The sequence below is a fragment of the Chrysochloris asiatica genome, unplaced genomic scaffold, assembly GCF_000296735.1.
Source record: "Chrysochloris asiatica unplaced genomic scaffold, ChrAsi1.0 scaffold00111, whole genome shotgun sequence".
NCBI classification, from domain to species: Eukaryota; Metazoa; Chordata; class Mammalia; order Afrosoricida; family Chrysochloridae; genus Chrysochloris; species Chrysochloris asiatica.
Window position 1 is genome coordinate 6,031,935 of NW_006408629.1, and position 12,141 is coordinate 6,044,075.

General features: G+C 35.8%; 1 protein-coding gene across 1 annotated transcript in view; it reads right to left on the reverse strand.

Annotated features, from left to right (window-relative positions):
- The window catches only part of MCTP1 (multiple C2 domains, transmembrane 1), a 956,699-nt gene that overhangs the window by 314,196 nt on the left and 630,362 nt on the right, over positions 1-12,141 (reverse strand). The window contains exons 9-10 of the mRNA XM_006867878.1: positions 7,773-7,943; positions 3,683-3,813 (exon numbers count right to left, since the gene is read on the reverse strand). Coding sequence (XP_006867940.1) covers positions 3,683-3,813; positions 7,773-7,943 — 302 coding nt within the window. The remainder of the gene's footprint in view (positions 1-3,682; positions 3,814-7,772; positions 7,944-12,141) is intronic.

A 12,141-nucleotide genomic window follows, 5' to 3' on the forward strand; every position in this document is an offset into this window, starting at 1 on the left:
TTCCTTCTTTCTTGTCTTCTCAATGACTTTTTGCTTTCTTCATGTATGATGTTCTTGATTTCATCCCACAGCTCTTCTGGTCTTTGGTCTTTAGTGTTTAATGTATCACATCTGTTCTTCAGATGATCTCTAAATTCATGTGGGATATATTCAAGGTCATATTTTGGTCAAGGTGTTTAGTTTTGGCTAAAAAGTTGTCATGCCTTTGTCCTTTTATGGTTTAATATATTCATGGATATATTTGCAGCACATATAAATCTATATATTTGTAGAAATGTTGTCTGTCAAACCTATATGTATTCATGGGTCTAGTCTATGGCCAAAGTTAAATTCATTCACCAGTTAACAGCCACCTTTTCAGAAAAGTCTCTAAATTTTAAGTCAATACATACAAAAATGCTGCAATAATAGCTTGCAAATGACAACAACAACAAAAAACAATGACTATTGTATTCCTGTTATATTGCCCTTGGAATTTATATTTAATTGGAAGGCAAATAATTCTTTTTAAAACTACTCTAGGAATTCAGAAATTCTATTATCATCTACTGTGTCCACTGTTACTATGCAATCTTTAAGTAAACACAAGCAACTTCATTTGCCAGCCACTTTGTTGTTGTTGTTGTTGTTATGTGCTGTCGAGTCGGTTCCGACCCATAGCGACCCTGCAAAGGGTTTCCGAGGGTGTAAATCTTTACGGGAGTAGAATGCCTCATCTTTCTCCCAGGGAGCAGCATAATAAAATATTGTTCTTCAGTCACAGAATGCATTAAAAGTACAACTAAATAAGTATGAAATTTGCTATCTAAACATTTCTAGTGCTATCTGGGTATAAAATGAGACTGGAAATTAATGGTTCACCACAGTGATTTTATTTTTCTGCATCAAGCATCTTTGTTACATTAGCAGAGTGTACAATAAGATTCTATAGTTCATTGCAGATTATCTCAAAATTCAACAATACCTTCCCCTTATTGTATGGTGGTGGCAGTGGTGATTATGTGCCGTGGAGTTGATTCCGACTCATAATGACCTTGTACAGGGTTTCCAAGGCTGTCAATCTTTACGGGAGCAGAAAGCCTCACATGTCTCCCTCATTGTATAAACTTGTTTAAACTGATATTTGACATTGGTCCTAGCAGTTATCTGTACTACACCTATGTTCTTGTTTCTGCACTCAGACTTTTTGGCTCAAATTGCTTTCAAAGGTAATTATGCCTATGAAAATGGATTTCTCCTCTTTTCAAAAACCTCATAGGACTTAGCAACCCCAGGTATGTAGAGAAATCTCCTGTGTTTTTCTCTAAAGTAATTTCTAACTGCCCTCAAAATTTGCTAACATATGGGCTAATTCTAGAAAAAAATGAAGTTGAGACAAATAGGCCTGTAACTATGCCAACCATTGATGTAAGTGAAACTGATGGTCTTAAAAAAAGTCTAAACATAAATCAAGTTAGGAAAAAGGGAAGGTGGTATTAAATTGGCTGAGAAAGTTTTCATAATTTCCAAAAGACAGAAAAATACATAAAATGATCTATGTCATTAGGAAACAAAAATTCATAGAAAATGAGAGCCTAGTTTGATAAAGTACGTGAACATAAGAAGGACTTGATGTAATATACATCCCAAAGTCTAAAAAGCCAGTAGATTATTTTGTCATAGAGGAAAAGTTTATATAAAGTAATGGGGCCGAGGGCACATGTTGCACATGGCCATCGTTCCGATAATCTTGTAAATAATGTTGCTATAATCTATAAAACATAGTTCCCACCTTTGAGACTTTAGTAACTCTTCTTTTTTTAACCAATGACTTACAGATTTTTATTTGGGAATGTTTGTATTAGTATAGTGAAATTAATTTGAGACACTGAATATCACTCATTTATTATAAATAAAATTTATTATGAGAAAGATAAGGGGATTATCTACATGATGAAAGTTTTCAGAATTTTAGTGGAATGGGCAGTGTGGTCACGTGAGGCCATTTCAATTGGGATTTATTTCAGACTACATATGTCCCAAGAATGTCACCATCTCAATAAGAAATAATCCTTGTTGTCTAGAACTACTATGGGGCCTTCACATTATGGAAGAAGAATTTTATCTTCAACTTTCACTCAGTTGGTTAAATAGCCTAACCATTTCCTTTAGATCCACATCCAACAGAAGTACTGTTGTCTGCAATACTTTTCCTTGAGATTTTTCTGGGAGCCTAATGCTTCCATTAATTACAGTTTCAGCGGTGCTCCTTTCTACAAATTCTCGGTGAGAGAGGGGATGAAAGTTTTTAAATGCCTGTCCTTCCATGACTCTTGAGTCGCTGCAACTCACACTCCACACTCTAAACTGCAACAAGGAGAGACCAGAAATCTGACCCTTGACACTTGTGAATGTGGGAAGAGGCCAGCCAACACACGGATGCCTTCAGTAACAACTTTTAAACGATTTACTTAATAGCTCTAGTGCAATGAGATGCAAGAGTTCAGAGTCTATATAGAGAGTGAGACAAACATATAATTAAAATAAAACTATTAGGTATATTGACAGATGTATACTTAGTCTAGTTGTATATCCCAAAAGAAAGCAAGTTGTTTTCAAAATCTCTGAAAATTGTATTTTACTGAAGATAAAAAGTACAATGAAAACCTATCTTTTACAAATTATTTAAGTGTAACATGGCATTAGATTGTAATGGTGTGTTTTCCATTTCATTTTATAAGTAAAATATTAAAGGTTATCTGAGGATAATCTTCAACTTCTCATTTTATAATTCTATGAAGAAAAACACTGCTGAAATATTTTAATCAGAATCATTTAAAAAATGGAGAGATAAATATGGTGGATTGGATTCTCGTTCTTACATTTCTGAAGTATAAAGTTTCTTTAGGCTATGTAGTTAAAGACTTATAAATCATAGAAAGAACAACGAAGAAAGAATTTCTAAACTAACAGATTCTTCCATACGGCAGTGCTTTATTTCAATATTGTCAAGTTTCTGTGGTTTTAATACAAAGCCACAAATAAAACTACCAAAAAAAAAAATCAAAAAAGAAAACCAGAAAATAATAGTCTTTAAAATAAGACAACTATTAATATGATTCAAGCAGTTATACAAAATAACATTGGATTTATGGCGATATCAGGCAAGCTTTCGAACACCCCTTTTTTCTTCATTACATTATCAGATTAACATGGATCTGCCTCACTTATCTTGCTTCCTTTGCCCTAACGTGGGAACTTTACAGATCTGAGAACTCCTAAGAGATTATAAAGATTCTCTACTTTTGTAGGGAGTTGTAGGAAATCATGCATATTATGCTCACGATGTGCTTTATGAAAATAAATATTATCTCAGATTACTTTACAGACTGTGAATAGGGTCTTTTGTTCCTTTAAATATTTAATATCAGATGAGATTCCTCTTTTTCAACTCCCAGAACTTGTATGCACAATATTTCTGACATCTGGAGAAAATTTCTGAATATCCAATTCGGATAGTCTCTGTCCATCAACTGGTCAAAACTGCCATCTACTGGTCAGTTTTCAGATCTACTTTTGAGTTCAAATGAGCGTTGCTGCCTTCAAAACTGTAAAGGTAGATTATAATCATCAGACTTAACACAAGAATTCCTTAATGAAATCTACCTTCTTTTAAGTGAACCAAAACAAAAACTACACAAACCTGCCAATAAAATCGTCCCTTTTTCCAGCATCTTTGTCCCATGCAGTGATATCAATGATTCCTCCTCTTTCTTCATAGAGATGAAAATCAAACTGTTCTCTCCACTGAGGATTTAAAGTTTTGGGCATAATCTGGGTAACAAAACATAAAAACTTCATCAATGTTAGTCTTTTAAAAATTAGCTTGAAACACAAAATCAAGCTTTAGGCACTACTTACAAAACACATGGAAGTATGTGATTTGAGCAAAAGATCCAGACATTATGGAAATGAGTTTCTAGCATCTTTACTGCATATCATTCTGAATAGTTGATGAGAGACATGAATTTTATAGAAAAGGGGAAAGGTCTATAAATGAAACAGAGTACTCAGATTCTATCACTTCTTTTATATAATCATAGTTAATACATGAAGACATAGAAGTCATCTTCATTTATCTCATACAGAGGAAGATAAGAATTCCCAGAGGTTTTCGTTTTTGGACTCTCCTCACATATTGGATTCTGAGTTGAAAATGTGCAAACCAGACAATGAAGTTCTGTGAGGGCATGAGGGAAAAGGAAGAAATTTTGGGCTGACCAGGTAAACTTTTTCAGAACTCATGTATCATCCCTGATTTATATGTGGAGAAACTGAGACCTGGATTGTAAGTGACCAGTCTAAGAACACCAGGTTTTAGTATCTATACACCTGGGGTGGCTAATGCATCAGACTGCAAAGTTGTTTGAACTCCAAGGTTGGTGGCTCAAACTCACCAGCTGCTTCTTGGAAACCCTATACAACAACAACACTAACACTAGAGCTCCAGAATGTTCTCCAAGACCATTTTCAAAAAGTGTTTGTGAATTAACAAATAACTATAAATATTGTTAATGTTGTTGTTAAGTTCTGTCCAGTTGGATCTAACTCATAGAAATCCTGTATAAGGTTTCCAAGTTGTGGCTGGGGATTTGAACCATCATCCTTGTGATTAGCAGTCCAGTGCTTATCCTACAGTGCCATACCAGTTATTATTTTATTAGATGTAAATGTATATATTTACATATTTATATTTTATTCATACTCTATGAATATATATGTGTATATATAAATGTCAGCAGTTCGAAACTACCAGCCGCTCCGTGGGAGAAAGATGAGGCGGTCTGCTTCCGTAAAGATTTACAGCCTTGGAAACTCTGTGTAGGGTCGCTATGAGTCAGAACCGACTCCACGGCACATAACAACAACAACAATATAAATGTATAATCTTTTAACTTCAAGTATCAAAATAAGATATCCAATTGAATCAGTGAACACAATGATCTATATCATTGTATTTAAAAATTCCAACCACCATTGGGTTAAGCAAAATTCATATTTGTTTCCCTGTTCTTTCTTTTTAGCAAGGGGGCATTCAGAGTCTTTCTCCCTCTCTTCTTAAGTTCTTTTCTCTGTTTAATATATGACAGGAGATCTTTAGGTGTAAAGAGTTTGAAAGCATTGAAGTATATGTTCAAAGCTAATGCAAATGAATCACAATTTTTAAAGTTCATAATCTGAAGTTAATCAGCAATAGATCATGGAGGAAAGAGCAAAGAGAGACACTTGTCCATAACTGGGTTTTATATTTCACCTAAAGAGCAGCACTATAGAATTAAGTAATGTTTTAAGTCTACTACAACATGGAAGTTTAATAAAGGAAATGATAGAAGTGGTCATAGCTATTTCTGGATTCAATAGCTTCTGCACAATACGTTATTAAACCCATGGCAGGAAAATATTGACGACACTAGATGAATGCTATGCTAATTCAAATGCCTCATAATAGGACTCAGATGAACTACTATGGTTTTTTGGAAAGTAGTTCATCTTATTTATTTAGCCTAATATGAATAGGAACTGACTTGATGGCACTTAACAACAACAAAAATAACAATACAACTGAACTTTTCAGTTTTCTTTATCAGGGTTGTCTTCCTAATATGAATTCCTTTAGGTCAGAAATCCTGCCTTCCCCTATTCATGTGGGCACTCAATAAGGTTTCCAGTCAGTATGCTAGCAGCACTCACTCACTGCCTGTTAATGAGCCAGTCCTGTCATATTTCTTATTGTTGTTGTTGTTGTTGTTAGGTGCCATCAAGTCAGTAGTGACTCATAGTGACCCTATGCACAACAGAACAAAACACTGCCTGATCCTGGGCCAACCTCACTATTGTTGCCAAGCTTGAGCCCATTAATGCTGCCACTTTGCCAATCCATCTTGCTGGGGGTCTTCCTCTTACTCAAGTAAACTTTCTGAGTCACAAGGAACTTAGGCAGGCATTTATCAACCCCCCAACCCCATCCCACTCCCCATAACACACAAAATGACACCAAGGTGAAAGAATTTCATCACAGTGGAATGTGATCTTTATTACATGATGAATGCATTCAGTTGTCTCAAACTATCTATGAATATCAACTATAAAAATGACTATTAAAGTGATCAATGTTGTTTCCATTGTAAAGTGCCATTGAGTTAGTTGGTTCAGACTCATCGGGACCCTGTGTAGGGTTTCTGAGGAGCGACTGGTAAGCTTGAACTTGTGGTTCAAACCATTAACCCACAGCACCACATCAGGACTCCAAAGTGATCAATAATATGACATAAATAAAGCATGATCCCAAAAGATATGCATGATTTCCTACAACTCCCTACAACTTGAACCTGTGGGTCAAACCATTAACCCACAGCACCACACCAGGACTCCAAAGTCATCAATAATATGACACAAATAAAGCATGATCCCAAAAGATTAACTATGATGATTTTTGCTATTTACTATTTTGGTCAATAATAAAACATCATTACTACTAATATAATCAGAGTCCTGGAGTGGCTCTGTGGGATAAAGCACTGGACCACAAGGTCGGCAATTGCTCTTTGGAAACCCTATAATTATTACTATGGTGTTGCTTGTTGTTAAGTGCCGCCAAGTTGGTACCAACTCATAATGACCCTGTATCTAGTTTCTGAGGAGTGGCTGGTGAACTTGAACCACCGACCTTGTGGTGCAAAGTGACCTTGCAGTCCAGAGTATTAACCAACAGTGCCATACCAGGACTCCACTAGTTATTACTAAACAATCTATTTAGTACTACTACCACATCTCTTGGAGTCCTGGTGTGGTGCTGTGGGTGAATGTGCCAGACTACAAAGCTGTTTGAACTGAAAGGTTGGTGGTTCAAGCTCACCAGCTGCTCCTTGGAAACCCTATGTAGGGTTGCTATGGGTCAGAATCGACTCAACAGCACATAACAACAACAACAACAACTACATCTCTTCCTCTTCCTTTTTGCTACTATCATTTTTTGAATACTTATTATGGACAAGAGAGGCAGTATTCTAAGTCCTTTAAGTACATTACATACATTCATTTAATTTTCTCAAGAACTTTATTTGGTATACATTATTTTAATTCTCATTTTTACAGATGTGAAAATTGAGGCAGAGAAGTTCTCATCTAAGCAACTTGCCCTATGGTAAATAGCTAGTGACAGTAAAAACTTGCCTCTTTATTTCAAATTAAAAATTTTAAAACCTTGCAATTGGTATTGTTGTATATTCCTTTGAATAAAAGTGACTCAGAGATGTGAAGAAACTTTTTGGCATGTAAAATAATTTTATTTGCAATATTGATAGTAGTAGTAGTAGCAAATACCTTGGAACACTTTATATGGCAGGCATTGACCCATATGTTCTTTCCAGTGCTTTTTTTAGAGCTATGTATGCAGTGTCCGGTTTTATATGCATGTATGAAAAGGCTGGGTGTAGCGCTTTGGGATAAAGCACTAGAGAATCACAAGTTCAGTATGAGTAGGAACCTACATGATGGCATTTTAACAACAACAATGAAGAAATTGAGACACAGAAAAGATGTTTGCCCATAGTTACATAATCCATAAAGTAAGAAATACAATATTGTTGTTAGTCTTATTATTAGAGATTAGTATTCAAAAGGCATTCTTTTAACTATTTAAAAAGTATCTAGTGCTTTCATCTCCCAAAGCATGACTATTAAACAACCATTGCCTTCTGGACGCTGACAGGAACACAACAAAGGTACAATACCTTGCTTTTGTATTTCTGATGCCCAAGCCGGAACTTCACGTAGGGGTCACTCAACCCATTTGAATCCATTGCTTTGAGGTCTCGTCCCTCAATCAAGGTGATACTGACTATTCCTCTCCAAAGATGTGATTTCCTGTGTAGGTCTGACAGACGTAAACTTTGGGTCTGAAACTTTTGGCAAAGGAGAACTGAGTTAGCATACTATATTTTAAACCCAAATGCACTTGGCATTATCCTTGTTGTTACAATTTTGTTTGAAAACGGTAGCTACCATTTTCATAAAAAATATTTTATGAAAGTATTAGTCATCAGTTATCAAATTATTAATACATTTTAAAATTATCATCTTAGAATAAAGCCAAGGTTAATGTGTAAAAAAGGTGAGTGCTTACAGCAATTTGTCTACTGTTAACATTGCAAGATGTAAATACTTAAGAGTATCAGAGAATATTTACATTGTGTCAAATATGCCTGTATCTTTGTTATTACTTGTACTTTGAAATAACTTTTTTTCATGTTTAAATGGATTTTATAGGTGGTTTTTTAGCTGCAAGATTAATTATGAATTCTGTTCAGATCATTTTAAAATATTTTACTTGCCACATTAGAAAACACACAATTGAGTTTTAGCTCCACCGAAGATCTGCTTAAAATACCATTAACCAGAAAACAAAATCAATACACCCACCCAAGATGTCGTATCTGAAACTTGTATCATACATTTTAACATCATTTTCAAAATTACATATGCTATTTATATTGGCAGATGTTCTGAACTTATTTCTCATTCCAGTTTTTGAATACTTTTTTCATTTCATTTTTGTTATGCTAAATAATAATATTCAAGTACACAAAATCAGATTTATAAAAACAATTAATGGTACTAAAAATGGCCATAGAATTTCATTGAGCAAAACACATGTAGAGCTTCTTAGTGGTGGTGGTAGGTGCCATCGAGCTGACGCTGATTCATAGTGACCCTATGCTTAGCAGAACAAAAGACTATTCTGTGTCATCTTCACAGTCACTGCTATGCTTGAGCCCACTGTTTAAGCCACTATCTTGTTGCAGATCTTTCTTGTTTTCACTGACGCTCTTAACCAAGCATGATGTCCTTCCCCAGGGACTGTCCTTCCTAACAACATGTCCAAAGTGCATGAGATGAAATCTTGCCATCCTCACATCTAAGGAACAGCCAAGCAAGTTTAAAATCCAGTAGAATAACTGACACTAGCTTTAAGACTTGAAAATAATCCTCAGTTCTCTACCTATGTTGTTGTTGTAATTAAGTACCATCTAGTTGGTTCTGAAGGAGCTCTGGTAGCATAGTGGTTACGAACTGTGCTGCTAATCTCAGGGTCAGCAGTTCGAAACTAACAGATGTTCTGTGGGAGAAAGATGAGGCTTTCTGCTCCTGTAAAGATTTACAGTCTCAGAAACCCTGTACAGGGTCGCTATGAGTTGGAACTGACTCCACAGCACATAACCACCACCACTAGTTGGTTCTGACTCATAGCAACCCTGGATAGGGTTTCCAAGGAGCGACTGGTGATTATCTTACAGTGCCACACCAGGACTCCTTTCTGCATATTGTTGTTTTTAAATGCTGTCAAGTTGGTTCTGACTTACAGTGACCCTGTATAGGGTTTTTGAAGCTTTAAATCTTCATGGAAGCAGAAAGCCTCATCTTTCTCCCACAAAGTGACTGGCGGGCCCGAACCGTAGCCCTTGTGGTTCACAGTCCAATGCTTATTGCTCCTTTATGCCTATAGAATTTTTACATATTGCAAGTCAAGGCTTAAATTTTTTCAATTCTTTCAGCTTGAGAAATGCTGATCATGTTCTTCCCTTTTGCTTTTCTAACTCCAGGTCTTTGGATATTTCATTTAAACACTTTACTTTGTCTTCTCAAGCTTCCCTTATAAATGTTGTTAAGTTTTTTTACTTCATCATTTCTTCATTATTTTTTCTGTTCTCTTTTGCTACATTCAAGAACAAGCTTTAGAGTCTCTTCTGTCATCCATTTTGGCCTTTTCTTTCTTTCCTGCCTTTTTAAACGGCCTCTTTCTTTCTTTCCATATGATGTCCTGGATGTCTTCCTTCTACAGATGTAGCTGAGTTTATTCTTCTTTATTCCATCTGGTGAGGTCTATTTGTATGTGTATGTTGTTGTTGTTAAGTGTCATTGAGTCAGTTCTGAGTGACAGCGATCTTCTATAGGATTTCCAAGGAGTGGCTGGTGTGTTTGAATGACCGACCTTTGGTTCAAACCAATCTTGTGGTTCAGGGTTTATTCTACAGGCCACACCAGGACTCCATATATATGTACAGCTAGTATTTATGTTCTTGGAGAAACGTATTTCCGATGCATAGACGGTTGGTCTTGCAAAATTCTGTCATGCAATCTCCAACTCATTTCTATCACCAAGGATATATTTTCCAACTACTGATGCTTCTTCCTCTTTGCTTCTAACTTTTCTTTCAATGCATCCTGATAGGTAGGATGTCAAAGTAGGAGGGAGAGTTGAAATTATAAAACTACAAAGTAGGCTGTCACTTTGTAATATTGACATAGAAGAGATGAAGCCATAAATAAAGCTAATCTATACTTTAGAAGTAGAATACTTTGAACTTGAGTGGAATGTTGAATTTCTTCATTAACTTACTTTAAGTGAAGAAAAACATACTTGATATTATGACAGGAACAATGAATCTTATAATACTGATGAAAGTACTTTTTCTAACATCTAGAGCCCACCACAGAAAGTAGCTAAAATGTTAAATAAAACCCTTTTAATCCTCCATTTCATAATCTGATGTGGTCACCTCCATTTCTGTGTAATGACAATTTGCACATAATGACCTGATCTTTGTGAGGAGTGAGTGTACTTGTAAGATTTTGAAAATTTTAATAGAAATATTTCCAGATCTCACTGCTTATTTCCCTGCCTGTTTAATAGCACCTTTTTAGCATTGCTTGGTGACTGCCTTATTCATAACAACTCAGGACTTTGTATCCCTCATTCCTCTGAGTTCAAGAGCAGTGTTGTTCAACTGTGATCTGAACTGCAGTGGAGGTTTCATGAAGTACCTTCAATTTCATAGGGTCTCCAAGGACTCCATTTCAGCTGGAGCCCCTCTTCTGTAATTTGCTTTATGCATTGGATTTCCACATTGGATTTTGTTTAAATCACAGGTTTCTAATTATTAAAATAATAGTTTAGAATTCATTTTACCAACTGGTCTTTTTTGTTTTTTTTGTTTATTTTAAATGCTTACTGTTATATAATAACTCCATCTATTATTCTATACATAGCAATAGATTTTCTTCAATGTTTTATTGTGAATTATGTGATTGTTTACATGGGAGAACATTAGTTTTACATTCATCCTATTGTATTTCATTCCATTGCCATGGTTACAATCCCCTCCATGCATCATCAACCAACCAAAGGATACACCCCCCCGCCTCCCCCGTCAGCTCACAGCCCTTCTATCTCTCTGGGCCTAGAGTTCCCAGTCCATAGCAATAGATTTTGGTGTATAATTTATTTTAATTTACTCGTTTGATCATTTCTGTTGTTGGGACTGCCTCTAACAGCGAACTCTAGGAAATCAGATTCTAAAGTTGGTGTGAAACTTTGTTAAGAATATGTGTAACAGAGAAAGAAAGTGGGGAAAAAGAACGAAACAAAACCTGGCAAGTGAGAGAAAATCACTTACTTAGTGAAGACAAAAGGGTTAAAAGCTGCCCACTTATGCAGAGCTTTAGAATTCAAAAGTGTATATATAGTTATATTATTTAGAGCTGACTAAACCTTATTAAAAGCAGCTCTGGTAGCGTATTGGTTACGAATCGGGCTGCGAACTGCAAGGTCAGCAGTTCGAAACTACCAGCTGTTCCGCGGGAGAAAGATGAGGCTTTCTGTTCCCATAAAGATTTACAGCCTCGGAAACCCTGTACAGGGTCGCTATGAGTCGGAGCCCACTCCATGGCACATAACAACAACAACAAACCTTATTAGGCAGGAAAATAATGCCTATGATTTACATTTTATTGATGAAGAATATAAGACCAATAAAGATTAAGCTAATAAATGCTGGATGTGTGACTAACCAAATTCCCAAAGCTAAACCTATTACCTTCAAGTCAACTCTGACTCATAGTGATTCTTTAGGACAGAGCAGAACTGTTTCACAGGGTTTCCAAAACAGTAAATCATTATGGGAGCAGACAGTTGGTGGGTTTGAACCTCTGACCTTATGTTTAGCAGTCCAATGCTAATTCACTGCATCACTAGGGCTCCTGGTTTGTGACTGGAATTCAAAACTTCTAACCTTTAATTCTGAACTTCTCCTAATACATATC